Source organism: Danio aesculapii, chromosome 9 (assembly GCF_903798145.1).
Source record: "Danio aesculapii chromosome 9, fDanAes4.1, whole genome shotgun sequence".
Classification (NCBI taxonomy): domain Eukaryota; kingdom Metazoa; phylum Chordata; class Actinopteri; order Cypriniformes; family Danionidae; genus Danio; species Danio aesculapii.
Genome location: NC_079443.1, coordinates 38,969,900 through 38,989,833, shown reverse-complemented (window position 1 = coordinate 38,989,833; position 19,934 = coordinate 38,969,900). Strand labels below are relative to the sequence as shown.

The following is a 19,934-nucleotide window of genomic DNA, read 5'->3' as shown; positions in this document are numbered from 1 at the left end:
GGTAACTAGGCAGGTTAGGGTAATTAGGCAAGTTATTGTATAATGATGGTTTGTTCTGTAGACACTCGAAAAAAAAAAAAGCTTAAAGGGGTAATAATTTTGACATTAAAATGGCTTTTAAAAAATTAAAAACTGCTTTTATTCTAGCCGAAATAAAAATAAGACTTTCTCCTGAAGAAAAAATATTATCAGACATGCTGTGAAAATTTCCGTGAAAAGAAAAAGGGGGGCTAATAATTCTGACTTTTAACTATAGGGTGAGGCTGCCATAAATATTTAGTTGGAGCGTAGCATTACGTTTAAACTTAGTTCGGTGGTACAAAACAAAGATATTTAGTAATGTGCAAGTTGTAACTTAGTGTCCTTTTAAGTCACAATCAGGCTACATTTTAACTTGCGCACTGCTGGTGCAACCCGCCCCTGCTGAATAGCAAATTGTGTCTAAATATATAATGCACACTACCAAACAGTCATAAGTTTAATTGATTTTAAAATGCTCTTTAGGGCTGAAGATCTTTATTTATTTTGATAAAATAGGTCATATTTTAACATTCTGATATTAGCATTCAAATTTAAAGTACAAATGAAATCAAAGCTAACCATATGATTTTGTTAGCTCACATTGCTAGTTTTATGGTGAACATTCATCTGTGCAAGTCATTATGAAAAAAAATATTGGTTTGCCCTTGAAATCTAAAATTAAAATTTGAAAGTGCACTTCCTGTTTGTTTTCAGTTAAATTTTGTGATCATGATTATGTGATTTTGAGGAATTGTACATGGCTAACATACTTAACCACGCTAGTCCAAATGTCAGTTTTGACAACAAACAGAAATGGTGAGGAGGATGTGTCTGTTACGTTGTAATAACTCTCAACTCTTTTCCGCATCTTTCTAAATGAATTGCCGACTTTACTACATCCAATCAGCTCGCAGTAGAAAAAACAAGCCACGCCCACTATTTTCTCATTTAATATTCTGTTTCTCTAGAAACTGCGTCACAATACGAAAAAAAAATTCTGTTTCATGTAGAATTTAAAGTGTTAAACTGAAACACAAATGTTCTGCCTCAGCTTAGGAACTAATTCGTTCCCAAAACAAAATCTAAAATCTAAGTTACTTAGTTGTAACTTGTTGAACTGTTGTATAAAATCAATATCTAATTTAGAATCACACTCATGCACTGATTTTCTGTAAAAGATGACTCTATTGCTTGTGTAATATTTTTAAAACTGTATTATATTTTATAAATATAAAAACAATTCCCATACAGGGCTATTTTTGCTTTCACATCATATCTCTTAAAGTACATTCTTATAGGCTTAATTAGACATTGAATGCTTTTGAATGCCTTTCGCACATTGTTAAAACACAGTTATGATGTTACCGTTGATAAATATCACACACCCTTAACTGAGTCTGTCTTGAAGATATAGTGTCGTGCTCTAACATAATGTGTTTGCTTTTTCTTTGTGTTCACAGAAAGCCGAACAATGGAACATGGTAAGATCAAATCAGTGAACTGACAGTAATGCCACTGAGCAGCTGTTGCCAGTTGTTTTCATTGCATGCCAATAGAACAATCTATCTTTTGAACTTTAGTGTGAAATTGTTGACTTTTGTGTGTGTGTGCGTGTGCGTTATAGTATTGTGGACACCCGAGTTCCTCTAAAGATTGTGACTCCAGTGGTCATCACAGTCTTTGTGCTGGCGCTTTACCTTCATGCACAGCAGGTCGAGTCCACCGCCAGACTCGACTTTCTCTGGAAGTTACAGGTTTGTATTGCTTTGTGATGGGGTGAATCTTTTGTGAAAGGCTGTTAAACAAAGAAGGTATTTTTCCTGGTTCACTCTTTCACAAATTTTTATCACTTTTACTTTTGTTATTAAGGATTTTTCTGTAGCACTTCTTATTCTGCTGTTCAAAAATTCCTTTTTTAAAGGGACAGTTCACATCAAAATAAAGATTACCTCATAATTTTCTCTCCCTTATGTTTTTTTTTTTTACCGTTATGAGTTTCTTTCTTCTGCTGAACATAAAAGATGATATTTTGATAAATGCTGGTTTCTGGTACCCATCAACTTCCATAGTAGGAAAAAAATTACTATGGAAGTCAATGTGTGCCAACTAGCGGCATTTTTCAAAATATCTCCTTTTTTGTTCAACAGAAGAAAATCTCAGAAACACTTTGTATGAATTATGACTGATTATAAGTATTTATAACCAATCATAACAATTCTATGAATGTGTTTATAAAGACAACAAACATACTGTATTATAATGAAAGTTACAGCGACATTTATAATAGTGTTATTAATACTTATTATTGATGCATTTCATGTATCAATGCACATATTCATAAAACATATGAAAACATGAATAGGGCTCTTATCAACAATACAAAACCATTCATTTATTTGACAGAACAAAATCTGTAACTCACTAAAGAGTAGGGTTGGGTACGGAAACCTGGTGCCATTATGTTTCTGGTTTGAACCGGACCTAATTTTGGTGCCACTGGTGCTGTGACTAGGACGTTAGAAGCATCAACGAGTACATCAAAGGCACACATATGTATGTGTTGTGTCACAACACCTCTTAACATTTAATTCTAAACAACTTTGAGGGATACAGGGGACACCGTCTGCGATGTCAGGCGTTTGTTCTTGTACGCATGCACGTAGGCAACACGCGCACTACAGTGCATCCAGTGAGCGGCTCCCTTCAGATTCATCACCACGCATGATCGCGTTCATCAAATTTGCTTAAACTAAGCATTCTAAAGTGTGGCTATATTTTACAAACAAGGATTCTGACACAGCAACGTGAAGCAGATGCTTTACAAAAGTTGCGTGTAAGGGCAGAAACACATCAACCTTAATGAAGCATTTGAGGGCGCATCGAATCATTAAAGGCAGAGGAATGCCCCGTGTTTGATAGCTTGCAACATCTTCTGGCACTTTCACTCGCATCACGAAATGCGGAGTTTGTTTATTTTTTTTTTTTATTTATTTTTTTTTTACATTCGGTGCGGTATCGAATTCCATTAAAACAACACTCTTCCTGCAGTCCTTAATACTCGCATCAAATAGGCCTACCTCAGTTTGTCACTGGGCATGAACAATGTGTTGCCGAATGAATGTGAAAGTGCCGAACTGCAGTTATAGTCGAAAAATTTAAAATGAAACGCCAGAAATTACATGAAACTCCGAAGGAAACGATGATAGCCTGGTGACATTATGACATCAATCTATGTGCTATAACATGTAAAATGGAATCATGAAAGGAACATTCAAAAAGCAACTCATGTAAACACCTTAATCATATTATTGTCTTATCGGTTCAGGCACTGTTTTGGAACCAGTACCGTTTTAAAAGTATCGATTTAGCACCAGTATCAAAATAACCCCAAAGGATATCTTACCCGAATTAGTCTTTGTATTTGTATACTATTTATAGCATAACAACGTTTTAATATTGCTGACTGCATCTTTGTAAATACAGTCATGATGACTAATTAATACTTATAAATCATGTATTATATGTTATGAATCTGTGCATTTTCCCAGTGATGGGTTGAGACTGGGAGGGCATCCGCTGCATAATACAAACGCTGGATAAGTTGGCGGTTCATTCCGCTGTGGCGACCCCAGATTAATAAAGGGACTAAGCCGAAAAGAAAATGAATGAATGAATCTGTGCATTGAAAAATCAAATGCATCGCTTATAAGTATTAATAACACTATTATAATGCAGTATAATGTTTGTTGTGTCTTTATAGATATATTTATAGAATTATTTGTAAAAGTCATTATAAGCTTGAGTTTCATCAAAAAAATTGTTGCCAAACTCGTATGTTTTGAACATTTTATTTTTTATTTTTGGGTGAACTATCCTTTTAAAATGTTTTTTTTCCAAGAATTCATTAAATTTACCAAAATATTTAATAAAAATCCTCTAAACTGTTACAATAGAGTTCATATAAAGGCTGATCAACTCTTTTAAATGTGATTTAGATTTAGATTTATTTTTGGTGTCGAAATCTGTACTGTATGTAGATTCATTCATAGTCATTTTGTTGGTGCAAAAAGGAGCATTTACTGTATCCAGTTGCTTGGTCTAAATTTAGTTTTTTATTTGTAGCATAAAATTTTTGTTTGTTTCTTTTTGTCTTTGTAGGCCACAGAGGAAAAGGAGGAGATGGAGGAACTTCAGGCTTACAACCGTCGGCTTCTTCACAACATCTTGCCCAAAGATGTGGCTGCACACTTTCTGGCCCGCGAGCGGAGGAATGACGAGCTGTACTATCAGTCGTGTGAATGTGTGGCTGTCATGTTTGCCTCCATCAGCAACTTCTCCGAGTTCTACGTGGAACTGGAAGCCAATAATGAAGGTGTTGAATGCTTGAGACTTCTCAACGAGATCATCGCTGACTTTGACGAGGTACAGTACAGCAGATCTTTCATAAATATTTGAGCTTGATCCTGTACACCTGCTTTTTGCTAGAATTTCTCATTCTTATTCTGAATATTATCCTTGAAAGCTGCAAATAGACTTAAAATATAGACCAATCTATCTTTATACGCAACTGAATAAAAAAAAATGTTATGATTAGCCTTAAAGGAAAAAAGTTATCCAAGTATTTTTTAAAGAATAGTCTGAGACCGGGGTTTCAAATTCAGTTCCTTTCTGCAGAGTTCAGCTGCAACCTTGATCAAACACACGTCTTTTAATAACCAAGTGCTCCTTTAGATCAAGCTTAGTTGATTTAGTTGTGTTTGATTAGGGTTGGAGTTGAATTCTGCAGGAAGGTAGATCTTCAGCAACAAGATTGGGGACCCCTGGTCTAAGAGGTTCATGCTCAGAGTATCCCCCAATTGATTCAGTTTGTCAGCTTAAATTATTCTTTAAAATATTAAATAAAAAATAAATCAGTTTAAATAAGTCAAAGACAACGATGGGTTGTTGAGCATCAAAACGAAGTTTAATACAGCTCTAAATTTCAGTATCCTACATTAAGAACAAATAATGACTATCATACATTTTTATTATGATTTACAGATGACAGACACCAAATTATTCTTTGTAACAATTTTTATATACTTTTGTTTGTCTTATTATCTTTCAAACCACTTGTTTTACTTATTTTACATATATGTATCTGTTTTATCTTTATTTTATCCAATTTTTAAAAATATTTTCATGAAGTTATTTGAAACAGTAGACACATTATTTGCATTTAATATGCTTTATATATAAAATCAGTTTAATAAAATTGATGTTCAGTAGACACCAAAATGGGATATCTCGCCTTTTCTACCCTTGACCTTTTTTGTGTTTTTTTGTGTTTGGATTATATATTGTTTCTCAGTTAGGCCTGTCATGATATCTATTTTTTTGTTGTACGATATATCGCCCCAAAATATATTGCGATAAATTATATTATTTTCTTCTCAAGACCATTTTATGCCACTCATCGTATAATGCCAGAATGACAATATAATAGCATTATAATGCATGTACAGTTTTCCAAAGAACACATAATATTTTATTCTTAAGAATATTTAATTTAATTAAAGTCATTTTAACAATTTAATAATTAGGCATTGGAATCAGAATGTGAAAAGATAAATCCTAAACAAATAAATAATAATAATTATATATGTTAGCAAAAAAGTGCAAGGTAAATAGAACTAGAAAAAAATAACAGACCCCAGATAAAAAAATATACTAAAGTAATTTATAGTAAATACTGTAGTGTTTTTTAAACCATACAGACACTAACACCTAGACACTAAGCTTGCGCAATCAGCTAAAATGTTGCTGATTATTTTGATTATATATTGCATCACCTAACATTATTGATGTCATGGCCATGTTTTGTGGGACGTCTGTATATTTTTTTATTGTGACAGGCCTATTCTCAAAATAAGTATACTGTAGAAAAACCTATTGAAATAGTATTTAATTCAATTTTTAATTTTTTGTTTTTACATTAAACATTTGTAGTTGACTTGGTATTTGGTATTTGTTTTAAATTAGATGTGTGTGTGAAACTGGGCCTGAATCTACCCACCTTCTTGTTTTCTTTCTTAAACGTGAACTCTTAATAACTTATCATTTATAAATGGAATCCATCATTTCATTTCACTTCTTGCAGATCATTAGTGAGGATCAGTTCCGTCAACTGGAAAAGATCAAAACCATCGGCAGCACTTACATGGCTGCATCTGGGCTTAATGACTCCACTTATGATAAAGCAGGAAGGTCACACATTCGTGCTCTAGCCGACTACGCCATGCGCCTCATGGACCAGATGAAGTACATCAATGAGCACTCTTTCAATAACTTCAAAATGAAGATCGGTGAGGATTTGACTATGTGCATAACCAACACATATGAGCAGTTAGATGATTAATCTGTGCTTTTAATTTGTGTTTATTAAACAGACATGTTATCCTGTTATAAAGCTCTTTTGTAGTAAATGATTCTGTAGGATTTCAATGTTCTATCAGACGAGAAATGACCAGAATATATTTTACTGTTTCCAAATGCAAAACATTCTTCTGTAGGTCTCAACATGGGTCCTGTTGTGGCTGGAGTCATAGGAGCTCGTAAACCGCAATATGACATATGGGGGAATACTGTGAATGTAGCCAGCCGTATGGACAGCACTGGGGTACCTGAGAGAATACAGGTGAGATTCATGGTCTGTGCAATTTGTCCAGATCAATGTTTACGCACACAACGGCCTGTTTATTAGGTACACCTGTCCAACTCTACTGTACATCTCTGAACGCACAACATGTCCAACCTTGAGGCAGATGAGCTACAGCAGCAGAAGACCACACCGGGTGCCACTCCTGTCAGCTAAGAACAGGAAACCCGGATGGTAGGGTCAGAATTTGGCATCAACAACAGGAAAGCATGCATCCATCCTGCCTTGTATCAACGATTCAGAATGGTGGTGGTGGTGTAATGGTGTGGGGGATATTATCTTGGCACACTTTGGGCCCATTAATACCAATTGAGCATCGTGCCAACGCCACAGCCTACCTGAGCATTGTTGCTGACCATGTCCATCCCTTTATAACCACAGTGTACCCATCTTCTATGGCTACTTCCAGCAGGATAACGCGCCATGTCATAAAGCGTGAACCGTCTCAGACTGGTTTCTTGAACTCAAATGGCCTCCACAGTCACCAGATCCTCAGTCCAATAGAGCACCTTTGGGATGTGGTGGAACGAGAGATTTGATTCATGAATGTGCAGCCGACAAATCTGCAGTAACTGCGTGATGCTATCATGTCAATATGGACCAAAATCCCTGAGGAATATTTCTAGTACCTTGTTAAATCTATGCCTGAATAATTAAGGCAGTTCTGAAGGCAAAAAGGGGTCCAACCTGGAACTAGTAAAGTGTACCTAATAAAGTGGCCGGTGAGTATATGTACAGTACTGTGCAAAAGTCTTAGGCGATAGTATTTTCACACACAAAAAAGGCTTAAAGTCAGTTATTACTATATATTTTTCTGTAGAATGTCGATGTGAAATATCATTTTACATTTCCAAACATTATTTTTGTCATTAATAGATGCTTCAAAAAAACTTCCTGCAAAGCTACAGTACTGTTCAAAGTTTTAGGCACTTGTGTAAAAATGCTGTAAAATGAGGATGCTTCCAAAAAGAATGAATAAATACATTTTATTTATCAGTTAACTTGTATCAACTAAATCAAATCAACATTTGGTATGACCACACTTTGCATTTAAAACACTTGCCCATAGTTTTCCAGGTAGCTTTGCAGGGAGTTTTTTTTGAAGCATCTTAGAGATGTTGCCAAAGTTCTTCTGGATTTAGTTTGTCTCAGTTTGTAATGTTTCTTCATGTTGTTCCAGACAGACTGGATAATGATCTGATCAGATCTCTGTGTGGAGCACTGGCTATTGTCAGACTCCTTGTACAGACAATAATGTGACTTTATAATTGCAATGACAAATAATGTTTGGAAATGTACATTGAAATTTCAAACCGACATGGAAAATATAGAAATAACTGACTTTAAAGCATAGGTCTCAAACTCGATTCCCAGAGGGTCGCAGCTCTGCACAGTTTTTCTTCAACCCTAATTAAACACAGCTGATGCAACTAATTAAGTTGTTCAAGACTACTAGAGACTATTAAGCAGGTGTGAGTTGGAGCTAAACTATTAAGAGCTGCGGCCCTCCAGGAATTGAGTTTGAGGCCATTGCTTTAAACTTTTATTTTTTTGGCGAAAATACTAGTGGGCTAAGACACAGTATATACACAGTACTCTATATGCATAAGTTATTGGTTGGGCCTGACAGAATCTGTGGACATTTTTTGCTATTTCTGCTGAGAATTTTGTAAAAAATCTGCGGATTTATGTGGAATGATATTGTGAGCATAACTAAATTTTATGACCTCTCTCTGGAATATTATGCAGGATTTATTGAAAAGCAATTAAGCACAAGAAAAACGCGTCTGCTCACCTCGCCGCCATAACCAGAAGCATCATAACTAAATTAATTTAAAAACTGAATAAATATAAATTTACACACATTTACACAAGTAAATAAATAGACTATGATGAGCTTAAAATTGGTGTATTTCTGCATGTGCAGATTTCGTGTGGGCCTAGTTATTGGTATTTACTGGTATTTAAATGTATTTAATTATTTTCATTTTTTGCCTGTTTTTTACACCTCAAGATAAGGTTGCCCACACATTTTGACTACTAGCCACATATCATCTGCTCTGTTGCATACTTTCTCTGTGATGTTCACTGTATACAATTTAATGACCCACTCAACTCACAAGCTTGTATATCTTATACTATGTTAAATAGTTTGTTGCGAATTTTCCAAAGGCCTTTTATATCCAATTTCTGACTCAAAAAAACTTGAATTTATGTTAATTCAGAAGATTTTCACTAGTGCTAGTTTTTTCACTAGTGCTCTAAGTTTATCATTCTGCTTAACATACTGTTCAGTTAACAAATGCTCATGTGCCCTTATTTTCTCTGTGTTTCAGGTCACAACAGACCTTTACCAGGTTCTCAGCTCCTATAACTATACACTGGAGTACAGGGGCGTTGTCAAAGTGAAGGGCAAAGGCGAAATGATGACCTACTTCCTAAATGGAGGACCCAATAACAGTTAACCCTCAGCGTCTGACCTTCAGAACATTATTAAGATGTCACGAGGAGGAGATGCTGTTGGCTAGGCTGTTGAGACGGACATCCTTCTGGACCAATCGCAATAGGATTTGTTCAGAAACAGCCGTCACTCAGTCCAAGAGTGGCCTCTTTGCACACTGAGACTTCCTATAGGATTAACGGAGGCTTTGCCTCCTTTATTTAAGGTATGGAACAGCTCAGAAATGATTCATCCTCAGAGACCAAAGAAACAAAGGAATCTCAAGGCATACAAAGCAGTTTCCCCGGTCTTATATTTCTTATTTTGCCAAGAGAGGACAGATGCACTGCGTTTTCTGCACCTGGCTTTGGCTCTCTCAGGTTTGGCTCTCTCGGGTTTGACTGCGATCTTACTCCACCGACTGGCCCTGGTGGCTCCAAAATGAAACTGCATGAAAACACTGAAGCCAATATACCTGTAAAACACACGTTTTATGTGTATATGATTCGTCAGTGTATGTAAAGAGTTCTGTTTCTACAGTCCTGTTGCATTCAACACTGTCTAGGTGATATCACAATAGATAAAGATATCACAATGAGCTAATATATGGTCGAAGGCCATAGTGAGCGCAGCAGCTCTACAAGCCCTTTATGGTATCCTGACCTTCGCTGCAGCAACTGTGGTTGTTACAGGTATGTTGATAGTGTTACCTCCAAGAGATCTAGATTTGAATGAAGCCCTGTTCATGCCGCCAGTGACTTTTTAACAATAAGATCTAGCAAGGTCCAATGATGCAATGTTCATTGTTGGAATTTAGAGCAACTTGATGGAGCCTGTCGATCTGAATCATCTTGACTGAAGTTTGTGCTTGCAGTCACCAGTTTCATGTCTCTTACCACATTCAGGGACAGTATTACATATTAAGAAACCATGTGTATTATATGACAGTTAAGTGTGTGCGTGTGTGTGCGTGTAACAACCTAGTTTTGGGATTTCATTACAAACAGCTGCCAACAATGACTAAGAGCACACACTGATCTTTTTATTGATCTTCAGTATGATGCATAATGCACTGTTACTACTTAAATACAACATTTAATTCCAAAATGTTTATTTTTATAAGCATAAACTAATTTGATGTCAGCAGAGAATGAAATTGAGCAAGCTTTGAGCCGAAGTGGAGATGTTGACAGCAAAGTCACTTCCTGCATGACCAGGGCTTGAGACTGCTGATTTGTGTTTCAAACACAAATTGACATTCACAAAACTGCACACAAACACTGCTCTACACTGAAGACACTATAAGGACAGAGGAAAATGGCCAAATATGGCTGTTTTTGTATTTTTACCATTTTATATTTTGACTCCAAAAGCCAAACTGTTAAAGCTATTTTAGAATAAATATTTTGTACATTAATATATTAGAATGATGTCTATATATATATACATACATATACACACACCAGTGTTTATTATATATATATATATATATATATATATATATATATATATATATATATATATATATATATATATATATATATATATATATATATATATATATATATATATATAATAAACACCTGAAACACTATAGTCCTGCACATTTGAACAGGAGGGGAAGGTGTTTATCAGTCACTACTTTCTGCCAGTGCATCCATTTGAATGAAATCAGAAGCTAGCCTTGTAACCAAGTAAGCAGAATATGTTTGGCCTTTCTCCAAAAAGGGTTTCTGTATCCTGTCAAGTACAATACAATTTAATTGTGAGTAGAAAATGGATGTGCAGGAGGCAAAATGGCAAGTGAGTGTTTTAAAACAGCCACAGTTGTTTAAATCTTGGCAAACACATCTGCAAATATTGATTTTCGCCTTGTGTTTATGGTGGGAGAGGGACAACGAGTTTGTATCCCGTTGGGATGTTTCTTCGTTATCCACTAATCTTCACCATTTTTTTTGCACTGCAGCTCGACCAGCAATCCCTTCCCTCTCAGTTTGATGGTACGACCCAATGAATGTCCGTTTTCTCCAATGAGGCCTTTGTATGTAAAGAATCAGAGCTTGTACACAAAATGTATAGAGTTCTCCATAAAGTGACATTTTTTTTTCTTTCTTTTTGCTTTAACCATTTCAGATCTTCAGTATACATCCAGATATGGTTATGATGTAATGTGTTGGAAAAAAAAATCTACATTTCCTTCCTAAGAGGTGTTATAAAATATATTTGGTCCTGTTCTACAGTCTCAAACTTGGACTCATCTGGGCTTCCAGAATCATTTCAGTCTTTATTTTCCTAACCAGTGCCATTTTCTTGCCAGCAATTTTAAAAATAAAATATCTGGTTGAATGTTTTTGTATTTTTATGTCATCATGATGATAGTATGACCTTTAAGTGTTAGAGGATAGTCCTATCTAGGCCCACACGGAATCTGCGCGCGCAGAATTGCACAGATATTTTAGCCCATCATTAATTTTGTTTATTTACTTGAGTAAATGTGTGTAAATCTAAATTTATTCAGTTTTTAATTAATTACAGTAATATTATTGACTAATATGAAATTGTTCATCTGATTTATGTACAATGCAGTTTGTACAGTAATATTTTCAGGTATATTATATGAAAGACTTGCTTTGTTTACCAAATGAAGTGAATCTAATTGGATTTGCAATTTAAACATTAAATAAAAGTTAAAAAGGTATTACTTTTTATTTCACATATTAAGGTTTTAGTTATGATACTCTCAAAATAATTCCGCAGATTTTTACCAAAATACTCCGCTGAAATAGCAAATAACGTCCGCAGACCGTTTGGCCCTGGTCATATCTAAAGGTGAAGTGTGTAGTTTTAGCGCCACAAAACACGCTCCCTTTCCACCATTGGTCACAATAATTTAGTCCCTCCCCCAAACTCACGCCATTGGTTAAGCCAGTGTTATCTTGTGTTGGTCGAGATTCTCAAACAAACATTTTTGGTTTTAATAGCGACACGAGGAGGACATACGTTGTAAATGGATGGCTTGTATGTCTCTCTACACTTTTAAGAGGAAGAAGAAAGTATTTAAAACATCAAAAAACATGACACTTCAGCTTTAGTTCACTTTCTTGTGTTTGTCATCCAAACGAAAGCACCGAGGTAAGACGTCAAGCAAATACCACACGTTTTCTGTCCTGCTGATTACACCGACATTTATTATTTCAGTGGGGCTTCATCTTGGCTTGTCTTTGCTTATGTCAAAACTCAATGCTGTTTTTTACGTCCAAATAAACTATTATAACATTAAACTCATTTTGAAATAACTTTATGATAAAAACGTTAGTGTTTGCGACGCAGCTCTACTGAAATACGCCTTCATGATTCTTTTTGTTTGTTTTATATGTAACGTTAACCTAAAATATACGTTCATTAATTGTTTAAATAGATTGAAAAGTACCTGGCTCTGTCGATTTATTCTTCATTGTCAGTTTGTCCCTCCCATTTAAAGAGTAGAGCACATTTTGATGACGCAATATGCTACCCATAAGATATTGCTACTGTACCAGTGTAAATTTTTTAATTTAACCCCAACCGCAGAACCATTCAAATACAGCATTGGTAGGATAATCTGATGGGTAGGATAAAATGTCAGGACACAGGGGCTCTCAAACTGAAAATAAACAATAAAAAAGTCAAATAAATAGTCAAACCATTTACATATGCACGTCAAATTATGCTTATATAGGAACTCGTTTTTGATTGGCCTTTTCTTTTGACGTCTATGTTGTATTTCAGATGATTATGGACAGTTGGACAGTGAGATGATTATCTAAAGGTAAGGGCATCCAGAAACATTACCAAACCGATTTTTAATTGCAATAACAACAGGCAATTACAACAGAAATACTATATGTTATAATACTGTAGGCCTACTTGAATGTAATTCATAATTCCCTTAAGTCCAAAAAGTATTATTTGCACATCACTTCACCTAAAATTTATTCATTCTTTTTGTTTATTTTGTAGTTAACTGACCAACAAAAAATACATTAAAATAAAGATCCAAATGATAACAAATGAAATTTGTTATGAAAGAGCATTTTTTCCCCAACAAAAGTGGGCTGTATGAAGTGCTCAAAAATGGTTTCAATGTTTCCTGTTGCTATTTTGGGTTTTAATCTATATTTTTCAGTCTTATCCGGTAACAATCCAAAGTAATTATAAATTTCACTTTGTGAGTTGTTCTTTTTAAGAGATTGTCGCGGTCACTAATAAATCATATTAACAGGAACAAAAATGAACTGAAGCGTTAGAAAACGTGCAATAGGCTACCATAAAAGGCACAAATTCTACAGTTTTGCAACCTTAAAGGGCTCCACAGACTATTTAAATAAAAAGGTCTATTGTTGCACAAACGTGTGAGCATTTTAGTGACTTCCACATGCAACATTATCTATTGTAGATAAACCGTTAATCACAATGCTACCGTTAACAAACTACAGTGGCACCGCCAGTATTTTGGAGCCATAGTATCGCGATACTACCATATTACCGTTAAACCGTGCAATTCTAGTACAAACAATACAAATATTACTTTTTTTTGCAACGAGAAATGTGACAATTTTAAAGACATATAATAATGGTGAAGCAAATAACAGACAATGAGAAAGATAAAGTAGAAACTATAAACAATAATTAATAAAAAATAAATAAGGGCACATGAAAAAAATACAAATTAATGCAGAATATTAAATATAGCACATTTTATAAGTTTTAACTGCTTTTTATGAGACTCTGAAATGGTCTTCAAGTACAGTTTCAATTCTCGTTTAAAAAATACAAAACTTGGTTTACATTGAGTATATTTACTTTATAAAATAGCTAATAACTACATTTGGGATGTTACATTAAGTGTCCAGAGGATGGCAGCAGTGCGCTTTCAATGTTTGTGTTTCCACATATGCCAACATTTCTGTATGAAAACCAACACATTTTGTTAGTTGTCCACCAGCTTGCACCCTCCCCACCCTCACCCGTACACCATTTTGAGGGATGTAAACAAAAACAGTGGTCCCAATTTATTTGCTGTTTTGCATTTTTAATTTCTATAGCTTCTGAAAATCCCAAAAGAGACACGTATTGATAAAGAATGTTATGATAGCTGTTTTAAGATATGTTTAAGTTATGATAGGTCAAGATATTGTTATAGTTATGAAATAGTTTTTAACAAGCAGGAAATGTTCATGAGTTAATGACATGACCACATTGAAATGCTCTATATTTGTTTGTTATTTTAAAACCATAACAAAGCTGCTGTCAGTGTAATAATGTGTCCAGAAATATGAGAACGAAGAAAAGAAACCCTGCAGAGCAGCTGTTTGGTCACTCAGGCGTGTTATAATTCACATAATTTCAGTACACTTTTCCCACTGGCAGACCTGACCTTTTTTATCTTTAAAATGTGCCCGTGAAATACCCCCCGTTTGACTGCACTTGAATTTAGTCTCTGCGTGTGTCCGACTCGGCCAGTTTGACTGCGCAAAGCTGTTTTATGAAGCATTAAAGAAAGGCCATTGTGCTGGGCGTGAGAATGGCATTTCATTGACATTAAAAACAGTCTAATGGCCCAATGGTTTTTGGCTTTGATCCAAGCAGTCAAAAGGGTAGAAAGACCTGATGAGAAGCACAATGTCATAAAAATCAAAAACAACAACAACAAAAAAAGCTCAGATGATGTGTTTATTTTATAGAAACCTTGAAAATGTAAAGGATTTTTTCTTCTGAAGTTTATCTGGTCCATTTTTTTCCCATCCCACAATGTGTTACAATGATTCATGCATTATTTATGGTCTGTTTGTTTTACTTTTTATCTCATACACGCACGCAAACATGTACCGAAAAAGTAAAACAATTCATCAAGAAATTTTGGATAAATATATATTTATACAACAGTTCTGTCTTGTTCTCCAATCTGATTGGCTAATAGCCGTGCGATATTCTGCAATAACAGCACCCGTACAGCCTTCCCACTCTTCTGTATTACTCCGCCCACATAGAGTGAAAGCAGATGAATAAACTCACAACAGTTCGACAAATATCACAGCTGTTGGACAACATAATGTACTTTTGAGGCTTTTTTAAGGCGAGAATGTAGTTGTTTAGATTGCAACTATGCAGTTTATTTATAAGGATAGTGCCTACTTTAAATATTTATAATTTCGGAGAGTCAGAGAACGCATAATAAGTCGCATAATAATGGTCTCTAATGAGTCTCCTGTTGGGCTGCGCAGTGGGTAGCAAGTTCACCTCCCAGCAAGAAGGTCGCTGGTTCGAGCCTCGGCTGGGTCAGTTGTGTGGAGTTTGCATGTTCTCCCCGTGTTGGCATGGGTTTCCTCCGGGTGCTCCGGTTTCCCCCTCAAGTCCAAAGGTGAATTGGGTAAGCTAAATTGTCCGTAGTGTATGTGTGTGAATGAGCGTGAATAGATGTTTCCCAATGATGGGTTGCAGCTGGAAAGGCATCTGCTGCATAAAAACATATGCTGGATAAGTTGGCGGTTCATTCTGCTGTGGCGACCCAAGATTAATAAAGGGATTAAGTTGAAAATAAAATGAATGAATGATTCTCTTGTTTTCATTACTGCAGACCAGTCCAGTAAAAAGAAATAAAGAAGAAATGCTCGCATGTGTTTAGCATTTTTCCTTATCGCAAACACAACAGTAATCTGATAGTGTTTGCTTTGCTTTGGCTTTTTCGCGATAAATTATTGTGATCTCCCGATTGCAACAGAGTAATACTCGGAAATCTCTGTAGACTGATGGCATTTCATGCCGTTCAGCCTTATAATCTTAAAATATTAGCAAAATTACCTGTTTAGCCATAACTTTAGACATTATGTTAGAGATCATTTAATACTAGCTCTAAAGTGATGTTGGTGAAGGAGCAAGGGTTTCTGCTGTTCTGACGTCAGCTGCAGATGTGAATGAATGGCGGAAGAAAGTAGTTCCTCATACAAAAAGATTTTTAGACTCCACGTATTTGATTTTCTTTTTTTTTTTATATAGACGATTATGCTGTCAAACTGCTGTATGAACAATATCATACTCAGAGCAGTGCAATATGACTAAATTGTTACAGGTGGACACTAAGGCACTCGGCCGCTCCTAGTAGTGCTGATTTACAGCCACATCGCACTGCTTCTCATGTGATATTGCCCATATATATAAACACTGAAATATACAAGAAAAAAAAAAGATGAAAATAGAATCGAGCACAAATGCACTTTTCGTAATATTGTAAAAACAGGCAAAATGATTAGCCTTCCTCTGAATATTTTTTATTATATATATTTTCAAATATTTCTCAAGTGATGTTGAATGGAGCAAAAACATTTCCTCAAGTATTTTTTTCATCTGAATTTTCTTATTTTTCTGAAATAAAAACTGTTTAATTTTTTTAAAAACAACTTTAAGGTAAATATTATTGGCCCGGCGACACGGTGGCTCAGTGGTTAGCATTGGCGCCTCACAGCAAGAAGGTCGCTGGTTTGAGACCCGGCTGGGCCAGTTGGCATGTCTGTGTGGAGTTAGCATGTTCTCCCCGTGTTGGCGTGGGTTTCCACTGTGTGCTCCGGTTTCCCGCACAGTCCAAAGACATGCGCTATAAGTGAATTGAATATACTAAATTGGCTGTTGTGTGTGTGTGTGTGTTTCCCAGTACTGGGTAGCAGCTGGAAGGGCATCCGCTGTGTAAAACATTGGCGGTTCATTCCACTGTGGTAACCCCTGATGAATAAAGGGACTAAGCCAAAGGAAAATGACTGAATAAATATTATTGTCCCTATTAACTTGAGATTTTTTTTTTCAATTGGCTACAATCTAATCCTTAACTAACGATTACTTGCCTAGTTACACTTATTAATGTAGTTAAACCTTTAAGTTTAAAATGAACCTTTAAAATGAACATTGGTATCTTGCAAAATAACTAGTAAGAAATTATGAACTATCATTATGGTAAAGACAAAAAGAAACTAGTTATTAACTATTATGTTTAAAATGTATTGAAAAAAGTCTGTTAAACAGCACTTGGAAAATATTTTTAAAAGAATTAAAATTTTACAGGAGGGCTAATAATTTAGATTTAAACCACATATAAAATTACATTTTTGTGAAAATATAAAGACTTTTTTTTTTTTTGAGAAAAGTGGAAATAGACTCATAAAAGCGTTTTTTCCCCTTTTGTCCCCAATGCTTTGCTGTTCAAGACAGTATGCTCTGCAAATTTACATCTGCAGTAAAAATAAGCCAGAAAGAAATAACATCAATTACATGGATGTCAGTAATGTACAGACTTTTCTCACTCAACCAAGTACAAATAAGCCTAAATGGGCAGCAATTTTCGAACACACAAAAGCATGAAGTGCATCACCTGGAACATTTCCTTTTATTAGTCACGCTTCTATAAGCCAGGTGACTTGTTCTAATAACTACAATCATCACCATCATCATCATCTTCATCACTGCAGAGTTAAGTCTGTAAATTTGGTGGATGACTTCTCGCACATGACTAACTCTAGAGCAGGTGGGTAAACTTGGTCCTGGAGGGGCCTGGAGTTTAGCTCCATCAAATCAAACACACCTGCTTAAAGATTTCTAGTGATCTTAAAGACATTGATTAGCATGTTCAGGTGTTTGATTAGTGTTGGAGATAAACTGTGCAGGACACTGGCCCCCCAGGTCTGAGTTTGCCAGCCCCTGTTCTAGAGACACAAATTTAAACATTTTCATGAATTAAGCTGCGATCACACTATTGGTCTCACACAGTCACGTGATGCAATTTCGCAGGTCAGAGTTTACCAAGCTTGAACTTTGCAACGCAGCGAACTGCAAAACTTATCGCACAAGCGCGTGTTTCTGGTATGACGCATGAACGGAAGTCTATGGGGAGAAAAGTCCAGTGTGACGGACCGCAGCTTAAAAGTTAAGAAGTGTGTCTTCTGAATAGCCACAGCTTATTTTTGTTCATAAATGTGATCCCAGAGTCTCAAATACACTGCAAAAAAACAAAATAAAAAACAAATCTTACTGCCTTAAATTTAGTTGAATCAAAAGAAATTTTTCTTGTCATCAAAACTTACATTAGGCAAAGTGAAAAAAAAATATTACGTTAAACCTTATATAATTCAAATAATTTTGTTGAAACCTAATTAACTTATTGAAATAAGATTAAGTAACACAAACATATTTTTTTTACAGCAAACATGCCAAAACGAGACATTTGATGTGGCTTGAGAGCCGTGGGTCAAAGATAAATATACCAAAATATTATACTTTATTTAATAATATTTAAAAATGAATAGAAAACAATAAATTGTATTAACTAATGCAGTATAACTTTTTAAATGACAACTTATTGCAATAAAAACAAACAATCATATTTCTAACACAGTGGAGTTCAATGCTGAATGCACTAGTCAAGCAGAATCTGCCTTTGCCTTGATTCGCTCACCAAAGTCTCTGCATTATCCTCTATCCCTCAGGTGGCAGTATGTACATTTTAAACTAAATTACAGCTTTAAATTTGAATCTTTAATTTCAGTTTAAGTAACTTAAAATTAAAACACACAAATAAAAGGTTACATTAAATTTGAAATGAAAATCTCGAAACCATCCTCATCATTCTCCCTCTCCTCTCAGATGGGATGGTGGGCCAGATCTCAGGTTTAAATGAATCAGATTTAGTTTAAAATGTACACACTGTCACCCGACAATCCAGAGAAAATCCAGAGCAAATAAAGACAAAGGCAAATTCTACTTGACTAGTGTCTTCAGCATAGAACTACGCTGCTATACATGTGATTGCAAGTTATAATTTAAAAAATATTCCGCATTAGGTAATATGATTCAAAGTAATGTTTTCTGTTTGTTTATAAATATCACAAAATGAATTGGGAAATTACCCATTGCAACATCAACGTAAAATAATTTGGTATATTTATCTTTGGCCCACAGCTCTTAATGATATTTAGTTTTTGGCCCTTCATACAAAAAATAATGTTTTAAAAAACAATGTAATTTTATTCCACATGAGGAAGAGTAAATTATAATTTTAATTTTTAAGTGAACTATCCCTAGTTGCACAAGTAGATTTTTGCCAAAAGTTAAGAATACATCGTATGGCTCAAAATGACATAATATTCTACTGATTTTTGGCACAAAAGTAAAATTAGCGAAGTTCATGTTCCCTAAAAACATTGAGTAAAATGAAAATATCACTTAATTTAGTCAAGTTTAAAGGTGATTATCACAATATTTCAATTGTTTTTTAACTCTCAGATTCCAAATTTTCAAATATTTACTATTTGTTAGTTCAGATAGTAATATCACGGACAAATATTGTCATACTCTAACAAATCATGCATAAAAGGAAAACTTATTCATTCAGCAGACAAAGTAATCATCTCAATTAAACAAAATCAAAACAATTATGACTAGTTTTGTGGTCACAAATGTGTAAAGTGCATAAAACACACACTAAACAAGCACGTTTGTACAAATTGTAGGCTTTTACTGATGATTTCAGGGCCTTTTCTTTCCATACAAACATACATTGAGCCAAAGTGCACTGCACTGTTGCTGCTAAGAGCATTAAGGTACAAAACTTAGCATGCTGTCTTTGCAATGCAAATGGAATCTCCGATCATTGATTCTCAGGAGAGAAAGAAAATAAATAAATGTATATCTTCTCAGGAATAAAAAAAAAAACCCTTGACCCTTAATCTGTCAATCATCCATACAACCTGTCAT

The 19,934-nt window shown here is 35.0% G+C and overlaps 1 protein-coding gene across 1 annotated transcript in view; it reads left to right on the top strand.

Annotated features, from left to right (window-relative positions):
• Positions 1-10,613, top strand: part of adcy5 (adenylate cyclase 5) — a 152,139-nt gene extending 141,526 nt beyond the window's left edge. Inside the window, exons 16-21 of the mRNA XM_056465659.1 lie at positions 1,482-1,502; positions 1,646-1,775; positions 4,180-4,443; positions 6,161-6,365; positions 6,573-6,697; positions 9,055-10,613. Coding sequence (XP_056321634.1) covers positions 1,482-1,502; positions 1,646-1,775; positions 4,180-4,443; positions 6,161-6,365; positions 6,573-6,697; positions 9,055-9,183 — 874 coding nt within the window. The 3' untranslated portion in view covers positions 9,184-10,613. The remainder of the gene's footprint in view (positions 1-1,481; positions 1,503-1,645; positions 1,776-4,179; positions 4,444-6,160; positions 6,366-6,572; positions 6,698-9,054) is intronic.
• The last annotated feature ends 9,321 nt before the right edge of the window (positions 10,614-19,934 follow it).